The sequence below is a fragment of the Artemia franciscana genome, unplaced genomic scaffold (genome assembly GCF_032884065.1).
Source record: "Artemia franciscana unplaced genomic scaffold, ASM3288406v1 PGA_scaffold_36, whole genome shotgun sequence".
Lineage (NCBI taxonomy): Eukaryota > Metazoa > Arthropoda > Branchiopoda > Anostraca > Artemiidae > Artemia > Artemia franciscana.
Window position 1 is genome coordinate 663379 of NW_027062672.1, and position 18820 is coordinate 682198.

Sequence of the window (18820 nt, forward strand, 5' to 3'; positions counted from 1 at the left end):
AATTAGAAATTTCTTTATTTTTACTTTGTTCAGTGTGTTTCAGTTCAGTGTAGAGGTGCCAATTCAAAAAAAAATGTAGGGGGGGGGCATAATTTTTTTCTTTATATGAAGATAATTTTTTTCCAAATCTAGGGTGTTTTTTAATGAAATCTTGAGACATATACCGTTAAAAATACAGGGGCGCAATTTTCTTACCCTTCACTACACCCATATCCCTCCCTATCAAAATTGGCACCCCTGATATCAGGTAAATCAAGAACTATAATCTAGAATACAATTAGAAATTAAATTAGAAAAGAAACTCAATTAGTGTCTAAAACTTTGGGGTGGGTTAGGGTGGGGACTGGTAATTTACTGGCTACTAACTTTCAGACATCTTTTCACATTTCCCTTGCAAATATTTTTTATTCAATTAATTTTACAATACAATTTCTTTTTCGAAGATTTTTACTGTGTTTAGGTGATTAGTTTTCAAAATTAGAAATATAGAAATTTCTTTATTTTTACTTTGTTCAGTGTGTTTTCTAGGTGGAAAAATTTCTAAAAAGAAATCTTTCAGCAACAAATACACAAGTGGCTAAGAAAGTTAGAAAAAAGAAGTCCCTTTTGGGACTCCCCTTTACTCCTAATTTACTGTCTTTTACCGAAAATTGGGCATCCAGGCATTATTAGCCTTATTCAAGTTTGTAGTAATTTATGTTCCTTTCAAGTTTTATCTGATTTTTTGTTGTAGTTTCTGTTCGTTTATGGTCTCGTTAATTTATAATTTCTGTTCGTTCTATGTTTTAGTTATTTGACTTTATTTCTGCTGGCCTTTAGTTTAACTTAATTTAATGTAATTAATTTAATTAATTTAATTAACTTAATTAATTTAACTTAATTTTAACTTTAACTTTAGTTTAACTTAACCCTTTACTTTTTTGAAAAATGTCTTTTTTGGAATTTTTTTAGCAGTAATCGTTAAGAACAGTAACTCTGCTTCAGAGAAATATTATCCAGGATGGAAGTTTATATTTTCGAAACAAAAATTTTCATTTATAAACATTTATAAACATTTGTTTATAAATATGTTTCAACACCATGCTGGATATAATATATAAGATTTGACACCTACCATGTATAATTACAATTTTTCACAACTCTACAAAAAATTGATGAACTATAATTGACTATTTAGTTACTTTGGACACGCTAAGCTAGCAAGACGGCTTCAGTTTAATGCTGATATAGTTCTTAAAAATAGTATTAATAGTGGAATATCATCTATTCTGTGGAAATTATATTATATACATGAATTATATTATATAAAGCATCAAGATTGAACTTTCTTCGGTTAAATAGGCCAATTTAATAAAACCTTTTACACTGATTAGAAAAAATCCACTAGGCTTCTTCCATCACGCATATTCTTGGCCAATACCTTGCAAATTTGATTTTTGCAAATCAAATAAGAAGTATGTTTCAGTTTAAACAGTTTAAAAGTGTGTTTTAAAAGATTGAAAAATGAGATTGATTTTAATGTAAGCATAGATGCTATAAGACGGAAGTTGAAAAGAAAGCTGATTGAAAGTTATAAATCTAAATAATATGAAAAAATGGCTGTTTTTTTTAAGGATGTTTATTATTTTTTGAGTATTGGGTTGGGTCTCCGGGGTTCGCCCATGAGGCCTCCAGATGTCTTATGACTCACTTGGTTTTAAATTGTAAATTTAATTGTGTCTCAAAATGGTGCGCGGAGGATGGAAATGGTGTCATACGGCACGGGTTTGTTTTTTATTTATTTCTGCCAAGATTGGTTAAGAGAACTATTTATTTTTAATTTTTGTGCATATTTAGTGTTGTTTAAAGGTAGCTCAATTGCATTCGAGCTATACTCTCAGCCTTGAGTTACCTAATATTTTGTATATTTTGGTTATATTAAAAGAACCTTGAACCTTGAACCTTGTTGTAACACTGTTTTATAATGCTCAATTCAAAAGTGTAATTATATTTTTCCTATTACACATAGATTATGTACAATAATTCGTGATTTTTTTTTAATTCAAAAAAATCTACGATAAAATATCATAGTATCATTGCACTAAAACTACGAGAACAAGAAATACAACTGAATACAATTGAACGCATATTCTTGACCAATACCTTGCAAATTTGATTTCTGCAAATCAAATAAGAAGTATGTTTCAGTTTAAACAGTGTAAAAGTGTGTTGTAACACAGTTTTATAATGCTCAATTCAAAAGTGTAATTATGTTTTTCGAGATTTTAATGCCCAGGTTGGTAGAAATAGGGATAGATGGTATCCTAGCCTAGGTAAATTTGGTGTAGGAAAAGAAAACAGTAATGGCTATAGGCTTTTGCAATTTTGTAGGTATAACAATCTAGTTATAACCAATACGGTGTTTGGTCACAAAATGGCCCATAAGTTGACATGGTATTCACGTGATGGTAAGACAGAAAACCTTATTGATTATGTTATAGTAAACAGAAGACTAGCAGGATCAATACAAGATACTAGGGTGTATAGGAGTGCCGTTATTGATGTTAAAAGTAAAGATCACCATCTAGTAGTGTCTAAGGTTAATTTAAAGCTGAAATTTCGGAAGGGTAACTCTCTCCCGGAAAGTTATGATGTTGGTAGACTTCAGGATGAAAATTTGAGAAAAAAAATTCCAGGAACAGTTGAGTACTAAACTTGAGGGTTTAAAATTTGATAACGTTGAAGATGGATGGAATAATTTCAGAAAAACAATTTGTGAAGTTGCTGATGGTGTCCTAGGGAAGAGTGCTAAGACTGGAACTAGGAATATTAGTGAAAAAGCTTTAGGTTTAATAGAGAGTAGAAGGGGTTTGTATAAGAATTATCCGAGTGATAGGTCGTATGAAAACAAAAGGAATGTAAAGAAAGTGGAGAAAGCATTAAAATATGAACTAAAGAGATATGAAGTGGAGGCGATGGATAAAATTGCTGAGGATCTGGAAGATGCGGCTAGACGACATAATAGTAAAATATTATACTGGCATGTTAATAAATTGAAAGGGAGTAGCCAATCCGGACTAGTCCCAGTTAAAGATAGAAATGGGGCCACAATTAGTGATAAGGAAAACGTTAAAGAAAGATGGGTGGAACATTTTGAGAATGTGCTAAACCGAGATACAGTTGCAGGAAAAGATATAGATGAAAATGAAAAAGTTTGTGATACCTTGGATGTGAAGGAAGATTTGTTTAGTGAGGAAGAATTAGCGACAGTACTAAAAGGATTAAAAAATAATAAGGCCCCAGGTGTTGATAGTATAATTAATGAGTTTCTTAAATATGGTGGCTCTGAGGTTAGGAATAAGCTACTGAAGATTATGAACATGATTTTTGAAAAAGGGGAAGTACCCAATGATTTTAGGAAAACCTTAATTAAACCACTGTATAAGAAAGGTGACAAGAGTGAGTGTCGTAATTATCGAGGCATTACTCTGGTCTCTGTAGGTAGCAAATTACTGAGTAATATGATACTTTTTAGACTGAGACATGCTGTAGACAAAGTTTTAAGGGAAGAACAATGCGGTTTTAGAAAAGGTAGAGGATGTGTCGACCATGTTTTCACTCTTAGGTTAATAATTGAGAAGTCCCTTCGTTGTCAAACACCTTTGGTCCTTAGTTTTATCGATTATGAGCAAGCTTTCGATTCTGTTGATAGAACAGCGTTAACAGAGGTCTTATCGTTATATGGTATACCAGAAAAATACATTAAAGTGATTTGCGCTATGTACGAGAATAATAATGCTGCGGTTAAGGTAGGAAATGAGGTTAGCAACTGGTTTTGTATTAAATCAGGAGTTAAGCAGGGTTGTGTTCTATCCCCCTTTATATGGATCATTTTGATGGACTTCGTCTTAAGGAGCACAGGAAAGGCAATTGGAGACCATGGAATCAAATGGGGAGGAAGAACGCTCCTGGACTTAGATTATGCTGATGATTTAAGCATATTAGATGAAAGTGTGAGCAAAATGAATGAATTTCTAGAGGTTTTACGAGTTCAGGGTGCTAAAATAGGCTTGAAAGTTAATGCTAAGAAGACTAAGTCACTAAGGCTAGGAATAAGTGAAAATGAACAGGTGACATTAGGTAACGAAAATATTGATCAGGTTGGGAGCTTCAGTTACCTTGGTAGTATTATTAGTAAAGATGGTGGGAGCAGTGAAGATGTTAAAAGTAGAATAGCTAAAGCTCAGGGTGTTTTTTCACAGTTAAAAAAAGTTTGGAAGAATAGAAAGATAAGCCTACAAACCAAGATTAGAATATTGGAAGCTACAGTGATGACAGTGGTCAAATATGGCTCTGAAGCATGGGCACTCCAAAAAGCAGATGAAAATTTACTAGATATTTTCCAGAGAAATTGCCTACGGATTGTGCTGGGTACCCGGCTGACTGACCGTATTTCAAACAGTAGGTTGTACGAAAAGTGTGGTTCAATCCCGCTTTCTAGGGCTATGATGAAAGAAAGGTTGAGATGGCTAGGCCACGTTCTACGGATGAAGGATGACAGATTACCGAAGATTGACCTTTTTGGCCAACCGTCTAGGGCTACACGGAAAGCAGGTCGTCCTTGTCTGGGTTGGGAGGATGTCATAAATAAAGATTTAAAGGAAATGGGAACTTCCTGGGAGGGTGTAAAGAGGGAGGCTTTAAATAGATTAGGTTGGAGGAGGAGCGTACTTGGCTGTGTTGGCCTCTGGCGGCTTGGTGCTGAAGTGAGTTATTAGTAGTAGTAGTAGTATTACACATAGATTATGTACAATAATTTGTGTTTTTTTTAAGTAAAAAAAATCCTACAATTAAAAATCATAGTATCATTGCACTAAAACTGCGAGAATAAGAAATAAAATTGAACTTCGGAATTTATCAATGCAAAATTGCACGAAAAACTTTCCAAAGCCTTCCAATTAGTCTATTTTCTTATATTCAAAATACTAATAATCCGAAGTTTATCCTAGTAACAGTGGTCTAGCCTTAAAAAGCAAAGGAATAACATTTTTCAAAAATAATTTTTGAAATCTAAAATTAAAACATGTAATACTAATGGAGGCTTCGACACTGAACTTGAATATGAAATGATATATTTTCTCTTAAGAACTTGGTATGTAATAATCGTTTGGAACATCAGAAGTTCGAAAAAAATCCTTAAGCCTCAAAAACTGCGAGTGCAAAATGAAGCTGGGTTAAAAATTTTAAACTTAACATAAAAATTCTAGCAAGAAAATTTTGCCAACGGAAATTATATATAAAAATCTGGACGGCCCTAATTTTGGAACATCAGAAGTTCGAAAAAAATCCTTCAGCATCTGTGCAAAAATTGTGAGTGCAAAATAAAGTTGGGTTAAAATTTTAAACTTAACATAAAAATTCTAGCAAGCAAATTTTGCCAACGGAAATTATATATAAAAATCTGGACGAACCAAATTTTGGTTGCATATCTAAGCGTAATAAAATTCATCGGATGTACAAAGCATCTTTCTTGAAAAAGATATGTCTCTGTGATATCATTTGGAACACAACCTAGGTCTTCACGAGAAGGAAGGGGGGATTTTGCGCAAGAAGGATGACGATAGCTCAATCTGAGTGCGATTTAGGCACAACTCTCTACATTTCACCGCCTTTTAAAGTAATTTTCCCTAAAATTCCTTGAGGGATGGGTCCTTTGAAAACTCCGAGTTCTGTCTATAAAATTGTGTTATATGATCACCTAGTGTGCTTTTGTTGCTGACAAGATCTAGACAACTTATTTTTTTCCTGTCAATGATTAATAAAAAAAAGATGGTTTTGGAAGGGTGGTTTGAGAAACAACATATCCCCGACTTACGGTTACCACTACCTATTTAGTAAGAAAAAAAGGAATTAGAATGTACAAACCGGATTAGGTGATGCATCGTTTGATGACAGTCTTGACTCCAACGTGTCTGGAGACCCTATTTGTTGATTTGGCGAAGAATTTCCATTTTGTTTACTTTCTTTCCTGCAAGGAAAAAAAAATTGTACTCCTCTTCCAAGTTACTACCATCTTGTTATCAATAGGTTCCTTCTCTTTTCAAATCAGGGAAGCGATTTTGGAGGAGGTATAAATCCCGTCCATAAAAATCCAAAAATTATCTCCTTCACAAACTCTGGGCAATAGTCTTGAAAACACTTGCTTATTTTATTTCCTGCAACCGAAAAATTTTTAGCCTTTGCGTTCCTCTTCTGGGCTAAATTCCATTTAAGAAACGAGAAGTCAACTAGGAGGGGGCACCATTGCAGAAAGAGATCCTCAACCCCAAATACAAAAAAATTATATAATTTATTATATCAGAATTTTAAAACAGAATTTTACTGTTTTAAAAAGTAGAGTTGAGATAAAGAGTCAAACTTTAGCGTAAAGAGCGGGACGTCGATGAGGAAGCAGCCCCTTCCATATACGAAGTAATTTCTGTTCGTTTTAATTTTTATTGTTGCTCCTTACTTTCAGTTAAAAAAATTGTAAAAATTGTTTTTTTTTTTTTTATATCATATCATAAAGGAGCTGGCAAGATCTAAGAATTTGGCCTCTTTATCTTATTTTTGAATTGCATCTAAGACAGTATCTAATATAGATTTTTTAGTCGACAAAAAAAAAGTTGACAAAGAGAGAAGAACCATAAATAACATAAAATCTAGACATTGACTTTATAAATTCTTTTTTTAATGGACATTATCATATGATTGGTGGAAAAAAAAAGGTCACATGTCTGACCTTTTTTATAGTTAAAAAATGAGATTGCAATTCCGCAGTGCAATCAGCGATTCAAATCTCTTTGTCGTAAGAAAAAAAGCAACCTCATTGTTAGATAGTCTACTTTTTTGCTTGACTTGTCTGTTATTTGCTATAGACACGCAAAGGTTATTTTTCAATTTTTTTTTTGAAGTAACACAGGGTATCAACACGTCAAATTTCGTATTAACTTTTATAAAATAAAAAAACGGGACCAGGTGCATCTCTTCTTTGAACTCTTAGTTTGATTGGTAATAATTAACATAAATCGTGTTTTATTAAGATGTCAACATGCTATGGTTCGTGTTTGAATGGTTAAGAACCTTTGTGCTGTCTTTCCACAATCGAATTTCCTAGAAATGGGATGGTTCAAATTTAAATAGCGGTGTTGCCAGAATTCTGCTTGTGACAGTGGCATCAGCTGGGACGAGGGTTGACAGGGCAAGTACTCCTCTAGATTTTGGAAAATATCTTTTTGGGGTAGTTTCATTGAAAAATGTTTTGTATATGTTCATTGCGAAAAAACGACAAATCCCTAACTACCCTCCCTTAAGTTTGAAAAATACTTCTCCCTAGATTTAGAAAATAAATTCTCCCCTTATTTTTTGCTGGATTCAACCACAAGCTCTAGAATGGGTCTCGAATTATTTTTGGGATTAGTAAGAGGTTCTTTCTTCACCCCTACCCCATCCCCCAGAATGCGCAAATACATAGCCAAAATTATATATTTTCGATGAATTCTCCCATACATCACTCTTTTCTTCTAATAAATTCAAGGGCAAACAATCAAGGGCAATTCAAGGGCAAACAAGGGCAAACCAAGCAACGGCAAAACGCAGGGCGAATATATAACTTCGGCACTATATTTGAACATTAAGGAGGAGTTGGGTAAAGTAAAGTGAAATGATTCTAGATATGACATAAGTGATAATTCAAAAAAACAAAGTTGTTTTCAGAATCTTATGGTGTTTCTTACTGATGAGGACAACTACTGCACTAGCACCAACTAGGCCCCAAGATGTCCCCAAAAATTAGTGTCAACAAAATATAACAGTTTTTATTTTATGCTAACGTTAGTGGATTTATGAACGCTGGTTTTCTGCAAGAATCAGGATTCTGATCAAATCTTTATCATTCCTTAGTTCTACGCCTATGTACCCTAGCTCTGCCCTAGGATGGATGGATGATAATCTATCAACAAGTGAAAATGACATCATTTTCATAAAATCCTGGAAAAGGCTTATGCCAGATTTGCCTCTCACTCTGACTATCTGTCTTAGCTTTATCTCCAATTGGCCAATGGCGTGTGTTGCCATCAAGCCGTTGGCCAATTGGAGACAAAGCCAAGACAGATAGTCTAACTGAGAGGCAAAGCTGGCATTAACCACTTTCGGGTTTTTGGAAAAACCGGGGAATCCTCGAAAGATTTAGAAAGGGCGGGAGCACTATCTGCTTAAGTTAAGAAAGCTTAACTGATTAGGATATCTTTATTAGGTCTTATGGATGATAGGTTGGTAAAAATTTTCTATTTAGAAACCTTACTGGGGCCAAAGGAGAAGCAAGACTTCCCCAAGGGTGGGTAAAAGCCTCAAGAAAAGATTTAAAGGAATTAGAATTTTCATTAGAAATATTAAAGAATGAAGTTCCAAATAGAGTGGGGTGTAAATCGCGCCAAATTGCGTTGGGATTATATAATTTGGTGCTATGAAGGGGGTGCCAGATTTCCCACCATTATTTAAAAAAAAGGTCAGAAATTAAATAAAAAAATAAGTTTTTTTCAACTGAAAGTAAGCAACAGCCTCAAAACTTAAAATGAACAGAAAGTATTACGTATATGAGGGGTTTGCCACCTAATCAATAGCTCGCTCTTTACGCAAAGGTTTTTTAGTACTTTTATAAGAGCTATTTAGTCTAATTAAATGGTCTTTGTCATTAAGGGATCATTTTTAAAGAATGAAAGAAAAAGAGGTAAAGAATATGGCATTGGATTTTACAGTCCCTACTGGCGGTGCAGATATCTGTTTCTTGGCACTCCAGTCACGAAGTGCAATGGAAGGGTGTGGCCGGCCAACCACCCTGTGCTTTCGCACACCCTCCCTATATACCTTCTCCAGATTTCTCCAGGTACCATTTAGAGCTGGGTAGATTCTGGCTGAGCTTACTGAGTCACGTCACTGGCCCCCATCCCAGACCTAATAATTGGGTACACTAGTATTCGAACCCTCGGCCTGTTGGACAACGGATCCTAAATCTAGCGCACCAATCCATTCAGCTAGGACAAGTGGATTGAAACTCTTAAAGAGTTGGAACAAAATTGGAACTTTAGTGCTGAGAGCAAGGTATTGACTAGGGAGGCGAACCCCCTAATATACGTAATAAAAATATGCGAATATAAAAGTTGCTACGTAAGTTAATTCGTAATTTACGTATATTTATTGTTATTAAAAACGTTCGTAAATAAAATTAAAGTTCTGGTGCCCTTTCTAAATAAGCTAAAAAATTGAAGTGAAACTGGGCCCCCTCTTTCGTCCCTTTTTTCTCAAAATCGTCAGATCAAAATTTTGAGAAAGCTATTTAGCCAAAAAAAAAAAAATGTAAAATTACTATGAAAAATTTTGTTTTAATTATTCATGTACGGTGAGCCAAATTCAAAACCTGTATTAATTCAAAAACGTTATGAAAATAAATTAAAAACAAAGTTTTAAACTGAAAGTAAGTAGCGACATTAACACTTAAAATGAACAGAAATTTTTACTCTTTCTCACTATTTTTAAAACAATAAATAACTTTAACGTAAAGAGCGAGGTGTTGAGGAGGAGACAGCCCCTTTCATATACGAAATAATTTCTGTTCGTTTTAAGTTTTAATGTCGCTTCTTACTTTCAGTTAATAAAAACTTGTTTGTTTTTTTTTTTATTTAGTTGTAAGCACAAAGAGGTGTGTTCCGGAACATTGAAATTTACAAACATTCTAACACATCGTATAAAGTTCTTATGCTACAGCTTATCCTGGTGTTTTGACAAAACCCCCACTCAAATGAAAATATTGAGACTTCCCTATATACCATGAGGATGTAATCTTTAGAAAAAAGCGTCCGAGCCACATCACGAGCACATCGCGAGAGGGGTTCAGCCGGCCTCCTCGTTAAAAAAAAACTTCTGATCCAAAGTGCTTTAAACAGAAAACAGTTTTTACCGGAGTATTTTTCAAAACTCTACGCCTACGCTTCTGACACAATACTTTACTATATTTATTTGAGGGGTCACTCACTTTCTACCACCTGGTGCACGTTTCGGAGTGCCAATGGCACCGCATAATTCCGCCATTAGTTCCCACCAGCAGTTTCCACAACGCTTGACACAGTTCTGCCATGCTTGGCACGCTTTATTTGGTGTAATTTTCAAATGTCGGTGATTCCTCTTGTCCGTGGTGTTTTTACACCACGAAGCCTACGCTTCTGATAGCCTACAGCTTTAGAAGCCTACGCTTCTGACACAATATTTATTTGAGGGGTTACTCACTGTTTACCACCTGGTGCACGTTTCGGAGTGCTAATGGCACCGTATAATTCCACCATTGGTTCCCACAACGCTTGACACGGTTCTGCCATGCTTGGCACGCCTTATTTGGTGGAATTTCCAAATGTCGGTGATTCCTCTTGTCCGTGGTGTTTTTACATATGACACTGATATTTGGATTCGCGGAGTCTCAATGACAAATGATAATAAACGCAACTGTTCTGCCAAATTACATACATAACGTTTTCAGGTATGACAATAAATATATATTCATATATTCATATGACATATATTCGTATGTATGACATATATATGTCATACATATATATGACATATATTCATATGACAATAAACGCAACTGTTCTGCCAAATTACATACCTGTCAATTAATTGACAAATCTTTTATACGAAATTAGCCAATCAAAGACGGGAAGAAGCCAATCTATCAGTTCTGGCAAGAGAAGCCAGCTCATCAACCAATAGAATACACATTGGATCGTTTTAAACTTTGCTATTCATCCAAATCCCATCTATCTATCAGAATTGCAACCTCGTAATGTGTATTAAAAGTAATCAATCAAGCTCAATGACATATTGTCACAGTTTTTATATCATTTCTGATATGCTGATGTACCACGAGCGGTGAAAATGAAATCTGATTGTTGAATTGGTTAAGTGGAAATTTACGCAAATATTTTATCTTCAACAATTGGGAGAAATCAGAAATTCAACTTTTAATGAAAGTGATTTTCTTTATACAATTCCACAGTTTTCTTAGTAGTGGGCTCTAATTAAAATAAATTAAAATATATAGAGTGTATAGCACCCAATAGTGTCAAGTGCGGGGATAAGGCATTTGCCAACTGAATTTTTTTTGCTTCCCACAGATTTTCAGAAATACCTTTCATAAAAAATGTCTGTTTTTTTATACATTTTCGCTGAATAAATTGAAAAATATTATAGAAGCACCAAATCTATGGATTAAAAAACAACATTGCCCCCCCCCAAATATTTCAATGAATTGATGCCACTGATTGGACCAAATCAATTAAGAAATTCTAGCTTTCTTTGAAAGTGTAGTTGTCTTTAGGAATCGAGAGGTTGTCAATGCTTGAATCCTTACGGGTGAAAAATGTTAAAATTTTCAAGTCCGTGGAATTTTTACGGACAAATTCAACCAATTAATTTTGCTTATTTATTTTTACGCAACGTGGCAACACTGATGAAAATATGGTACTGCTCTAAGGACTTAATAATTTTTAATCAACCGAAAGACAAATATTAGAAAATAGCGGTTTCAGGTTTAAAGTTCCAGGGGGCAAAAAGGGTTTTATTTTTTATTTTTATATATTGGAAAAAATAGAGAGATGGAAAGAAAGATATAATAAATGTAACAAAGTTGCTAATTCGCATCACTTATGAAAGTTCTTCGGATACCACTATTTACAAAGATTGGATTTCGATCCTACGGATAAGTATGTAAAGTCGATAAGAAAGGAATTGGAGTCACTGAAAAATAATTTACACATTACCCCACAATTTTATAATAAATTTTATCCAAGAGATTGTTCCGCGCCCATGATCTATGGTCTACCCAAAATTCATAAGACGGGTGTCCCCCTCCATCCCATTGTATCAACTTCCTCATCACCAGTGGCAAAATTAGGAAAGTGGTTGTCGGTGGCATTGCGTCCACTCTTAGGAACACAAAAATCATATATGAAAAATTCCACTGATCTTACTAATAAGTTAAAAAATTTCACATTGGAGGAGAATTCAATTCTCTGTTGTTTTGATGTGGTGTCCATGTATTCAAATTGTAACGTGAAAAAGTGCGAAGATATATTAAGGATTAAATTACAAAAGCACTTTGATTTGATACAAGATGTAACCATGGCTAGTTTGGAGATTGAAGTCATTATGAAGTTGGTTATCCTTGCAAATGAATATTCTCTTTATTTTGGTTTTAGAGGTGAATTTTACAAACAGGTGTTTGGTTTGGCTATGGGGGCATCTCTCTCCCCTTTGATGGCAAATCTCTTCATGAAATCTATTGAAACCTCCGCTATACACAGTTTTAGGCTCTCCCCTTGTTTCTGGGGCAGATTCATGGATGATGTGGTTTGCATTTCGAAACACGGTTTAGAGCCCTTAGACCTTTTCCATAAAAATTTAAATAATTTAGACAAAAGTAAAACAGTTCAAAATAGGGATGATACCTTTTTATTGACTGTGAATAGATATAAAATTATTTAACTGGATATTTCGAACACATATACAGTGTTCATCATCAGCAGTAAAACTTTTACTGCTGATGATGAACACTGTATATGTGTTCGAAATATCCAGTTAAATAATTTTATCAAACAGTTCGTGGTAACGAACTGTAGTAAGGAGCGACCCGGCTCAATAGTAACTAAAACTCTAAAAAAATGAATTTTGATATCAATAGCTACATCAAAAGAATCGCATTTTAATGCTGATTTTAAATATATAAGTTTCATCAAGTTTAGTCTTACCCATCAAAAGTTACGATCCTGAGAAAATTTGCCTTATTTAAGAAAATAGGGGGAAACACCCTCTAAAAGTCGTAGAATCTTAACGAAAATGACACCATCAGATTCAGCGTATCAGAGAACCCTACTGTAGAAGTTTCAAGCTCCTATCTACAAAAATGTGGAATTTTGTATTTTTTGCCAGAAGACAAATCACGGGTGCGTGTTTATTTGTTTTTTTTTTGTTTCTTTTCCCCAGGGGTCATCGTATCGACCAGGTGGTCCTAGAATATCGCAAGAGGGCTCATTCTAACGGAAATGAAAAGTTCTAGTGCCCTTTTTAAGTGACCAAAAAAATTGGAGGGCACTTAGGCCCCTTCCACCCTCATTTTTTTCCCAAAGTCAACGAATGAAAATTTTGAGGTAGTCATTTTGTTCAGCATAGTCGAAAATCATAATAACTATGTCTTTGGGTATGACTTACTCCCCCACAATCCCTGGGGGAGGGGCTGCAAGTTACAAACTTTGACCAGTGCTTACATATAGTAATGGTTATTGGGAAGTTTACAGACGTTTTCAGGGGGATTTTATTTTGTTTGGGGGTGGGGATGAGGGGAGGGGGCTATGTTGGAGGATATTTCCTTGGAGGAATCTGTCATGGGGGAAGAAGAATTCAATGAAAAGGGCGCAGGATTTTCTAGCATTACTATAAGAAAACAATGAAAAATAAACATGAAAAGTTTTTTCGAATGAAAGGAAGGAGTAGCATTGAAACTTAAAACGAACAGAGATTATTACGCATATGAGGGGTTCTAAAAAATACTTTAGCATAAAGAGCGAGGTATTTAGAAGGAGATAAATACCTCGCTCTTTATGCTAAAGTATTTTTAGTAATCTCAACTATTTATTCTACAGCCTTTCTGATTCAGGGGTCATTCTTAAAGAATTGGGACAAAACTTACGATTTAGTGTAAAGAGCGAGGTATTAACGAGGGTAAAAACCCCCTCGTATACATAATAAAAATATAAGATTATGAAAGTTTGTTACGTAAATTAATTCTTAAGTTACGTATATTTTTTACTAATAAAAACATTCGTTAAAAATTAAAAGTTTTAGTTGCATTTTTAAGTAACCAAAAGATTGGAGGGCAACTAGACCTCCTTCTCCACCCCTTATTTCTCAAAATCGTCTGATCGAAACTAAGAGAACGCCATTTAGCCAAAAAAGAATTAATAGACAAATTTTATTTTAATAATTTATGTGCGGAGAGCCAAAACCAAACATGCATTAATTCAAAAACGTTCAGAAATTAAATAAAAAAAAATTAATCTTTTTAGCTGAAAGTAAGGAGCGACATTAAAATTTAAAACGAACAGAAATTACTCCGTATATGAAATGGGTTGTCCCCTCCGCAATCCCTCGCTCTTTACGCTAAAGCTTTTAATTGTTTTAAAAAGTAGAATTGTGGTAAAGAGTCAAACTTTAGCGTAAAGAGCGAGGGACTGCGGAGGGGACAACCCATTTCATATACGGAGTAATTTCTGTTCGTTTTAAGTTTTAATGTCGCTCCTTACTTTCAGCTAAAAAAATTAGTTTTTTTTTTATTTAATATCTATTCACTGTCAATAAAAAGGTATCATCCCTATTTTGAACTGTTTTACTTTCGTCATGGAAAGGCAGTGTGGTCTTCGAAGTTATCTAAATTTGGACAAAAATGTAAAAGTTACAGTGGAGTTTGAAGAAAATGACAAACTACCTTTTCTTGATATCCTATTGATTAAAAGTGATTTCCATTTACCTTTTTCAGTATATAGAAGGTCTACACACAGTGACAGGTATTTGAACTTTCACTCGTTCAGTGCAACGAGGGGTTGTGATTGCACTGGTGGATAGAGCTTTCAGAATTTGTTCCCAGGAGTTTTTAGATTCTGAGTTGTTATATTTGAGGGATATTTTATTTTGTAATAGTTACCCGATTAAATTCGTTGATAAAATAATAAAAACAGACGTATTAAACACAACAATAGGGTTATTGGTGTTTCACAGTGTACAGAATTAAACATGCCGAAACGGTTCATTTCTTTGCCTTACGTACCTACTTTGGGGGAGATGCTCAAACGAATTTTAGGTAAACATAACATTGATGCTTGTTTCCAGTCGGTGAGACCATTAGTTTGTTTTCTTAATTCTGGGAGGGATTTAACCCGGGGAGATTTAGCTAGTGGGCTGTACAAAATTCCTTGTTCTTGTGGAAAGTTTTATATTGGTAGAACTCGCCAACAATTTATAGAAAGATTTATTGAGCACCGCAACTCAATAGAAAAAAACCCTACAATTAAGAAAGCCTCCCGAAACTTTTGTTTCGGCTCTAGCTGAACATACATTCTTTCATCCCGAACATTTTATACAATTTGATGAGGCTACTATTTCTAATGATAGAGGTTTTTCTCAGTGGGCGAGGGAGGCTATAGAGATTAAAAAACATATATTTGCTAATCTTTCAATAAATAGAGACACGGAAAATTTAAATATTGACCCAATTTATGATTGTCTTTTGAAAAATGAACCAACAGTCAATAAGGGAATTCAAATTTTACACAATCACCAGGGGACAAGATTACCCACTAGACCAAAAAGAGTTGCTTCAATATTAGCTTACAAGAGGATTATTTCGCAACAGAATAGTTAACTAAGTTTCAATTTTCATAATTTTTCCTCAGTTGCTTTGATGTTCTCATTTAAGTAACTCTAATAGCTTTGTAGATAACTTCGGAGACAACACTGCCTTTCCATGACGAAAGTAAAACAGTTCAAAATAGGGATGATACCTTTTTATTGACAGTGAAATATAAAATTATTTAACTGGATATTTCGAACACATATACAGTGTTCATCATCAGCTATATGTGTATGTGTTCGAAATATCCAGTTAAATAATTTTATATTTCACTGTCAATAAAAAGGTATCATCCCTATTTTGAACTGTTTTACTTTCGTCATGGAAAGGCAGTGTGGTCTTCGAAGTTATCTACGTCGAGTATATGGGGATAATGTGACCAAGGAGATGTCTAAATATATTAACACCCATAAGAGACTTTTTTGAGTTTTACTGCTGATGATGAACACTGTATATGTGTTCGAAATATCCAGTTAAATAGTTTTATATTTCACTGTCAATAAACAGGTATCATCCCTATTTTGAACTGTTTACGTTCCTAATAGCTTCTTTTCCCTACGTGGATCAGTATCGACAATTGTATTTATTATAATTGGTGGTGGTTTTATTTGTTTTTAGTTTAGTGTTTTTTCTTTTTATCTTGTGCTGAGGACGCCTAGTTTGGATACAGGCGAAATATCAGCGTTATTTTAGTCTTTCCTCTCTACTGGCCGTAGTCTCGTTTGAGGTGTTTTTTTTTTTTTTTTTTTTTGGTGGAGTTTTATCTCTCTTTGTTGTTTATTCTCATTATTTATTCCATTCTAAATACCTAGCGGTACTTGGGTTTGGAGATGGCGAAATATGACTGCGACATTTTTTAGAAACTGGCCATTTTTATTTTTCTATCTCTATGTAGTTTACTATTGGTATTGGTAAATATTACTTGGTAAACATTTTTTTTTTACTTTTCTCTTCCAGTTCTCAATAGTTAAGCTCTCAGATTCGTAATAGCTAACAGTGTTAAGCTTTGAATAAGCAGAAGTGCGTATATGGTAAATAAGCAAAATTATTGTTGCTGTTTTCGTAAAGTTACTTATAAGATAAGTATACAATATTACATTTTACTATTCCCCCTAAGGCCCATTGGCCTATAAAGAAGGGGGGAGACAAACGTGTCACTTACTCAGAGAAAAGAAAAATAATCACTTACTCCGGGAGAGAAGAGCAAAAATGAGAATAAAAAACATAAATAAAATAAAACTATAGAACACAAAACTATAAAGATTGAAGAGACTAAATTAATTAAGTAGATTAAATAGGCTCCAATAAAACAATAGTAAATATATAAGAAAAATAAACAAACTAATAAATAAAAATAGCTTCTAAGAAGCCAACAGACTAAATATTTTCCAATAGCCTACTGCTCACGTTTCAGATAGAATGAAAGCGTGGCTTTTCATAGATATACTAAATTTGACTATAAGTCCGGTCATTAATTTCTTCTTAAGCTCTGAATAAGCAGAGCTTATGTGCTCTGTAAGCAACAAAATCTGATATCTTGAAGGAATTGCTTTATTAAATAGGCTGAATTGCTCCTGAGGTGTTATTTATGTCTGTAGAGCACTCCCTGGTTAATTTTGCTTTTACAAAAGAAATCAGATAGAAAAAAGCAGAAACTTACCCTTGGATTACCCATTTCAAGCTCTTAAAAAACGTCAAAGCCACTACCAGTATAATCGTGTCTCAACCCCACTTCCCCAATAGGGCCTAATATAGCCTCATAATACATATAAAAAAGCTTGTTTTTTTTCGCGGTTTTATACTATTGTTTTTGTGCTTGTCTTTGATGAAAAATTGGTTCAAAATTCAGAATAAGAGCAGTTTGAAAACAGAACTCAGTAAAATCAGCAAATATTTGTATATAGCTTAAAGTTATATCCCCTCCCCCTATTAAAGGAGACTGGATGAAATTACAGTGGCTTTGATTATTAGATTACTATTTTGTAAGGAAAATTAGATGGAAAATTAAACGGTTTACTACATAAAAAAAACTAGTTTTTTTGCCGTTTTATACTATTTTATTGTGCTTGTCTCTGATGAAAAATTGGTTCAAAATTCAGAATAAGAACAGTTTGAAAACAAAAGCCACTAAAATCAGAAAATGTTTTTATAAGTTATATCCCCCCACCTATTAAAGGAGACTGGGATGCATTTACAGTGGCTTTGATTATTAGATTACTATTTCGTAAGACACATTAAATGGAAAATTAAACGGTATATTTCTTTTTTGACGCATTTATAGTAGCTTTTGATGGATCGCATTAAATTTGATGAATTTTACATATTTGGAATCAACATACAAAACTAATTATTTTGATGTTTCTACTGTTGTCAGAATTACGTTTTTTAGAGTTTCGGTTACTTCTGGACCTAGTCGCACCTTCTTCTCAATTCATTACCACGAATAATTGGTTATATTCTTCATAAAGGAAAAGTCAAACTGTTGTACTGAGCCGTCATCGCTATTGAGCTAAGTAAGTCTCAAAGAAGCCCAGATAAAGATGAGTCTCACTGAATTTTCTGATACGGGGAATAAATAAATAATATTAATTAGCTAAATTAATCTAAAAAAGAGAATTGCCAAGGACTGTTTGTTGAGTTTTCTAAGGAAAGATCGAAGATCTTTCAGGAGAATCAATGTCTACCAGTTGATCATCCTTTTGAGAACAGCTTGGTGAAAGATTTTTGGCAACCATTTTAGAATTATGAAAATTTCAGACACGGTTATTAGATATGCCACCAACGAAATGTAATAAAAGCCCAATTTAATCTCAGGTTTAATCATATTTCCTAGTAGAGAGAATGAAAAAGAAAAATAATAAACAAACATGGCCAATGAGAGGTTTGTGGCAAAATTTTTGATTTTCAGCTATGCATTAATTAAAGATTTTACAAGGTAAAATCTAAAAAAAAAGAAAACACCACAGGTATGGCTAGATTTGGTCATATTTTCTGAAAAGGCAATTGAAAAAAAAAATAATAAAATAGACTTTCACTAGAAATTTGTTGTAAAACTTTGACTCTCAGAAGTATATGTTAGTAAAAAAACGAAAACGATAATAAATAATTATCAGCCATAAGTCGGGAAAACCCCCTCCCCTCCACCAAAAACCAGCAAAGATATGGTCAGGTTTGCTCAAGTTTTTTGAATGGGGGAGGCAAAAAAAGAATAGGTAAACTTAAATACTGAAGAATAGGTTAACTAAAAAAGGTAAACTAAAATACTAAAGAATAGGTAAACTGAAAGAATAAATAAACTAGAAAGGTGATTTTTGTTAAATTTCAGACGGAGAAATCATTAAAAAGCAAAAG

The 18820-nt window shown here is 33.9% G+C and overlaps 1 protein-coding gene across 5 annotated transcripts in view; it reads right to left on the bottom strand.

The window, feature by feature from the left end:
- The window catches only part of LOC136041735 (NGFI-A-binding protein homolog), a 183924-nt gene that overhangs the window by 29742 nt on the left and 135362 nt on the right, over positions 1 to 18820 (bottom strand). For all 5 annotated transcript variants that reach the window (XM_065726484.1, XM_065726483.1, XM_065726485.1 and 2 more), the window contains one exon: positions 5905 to 6007. In XM_065726484.1, coding sequence (XP_065582556.1) covers positions 5905 to 6007 — 103 coding nt within the window. The remainder of the gene's footprint in view (positions 1 to 5904; positions 6008 to 18820) is intronic.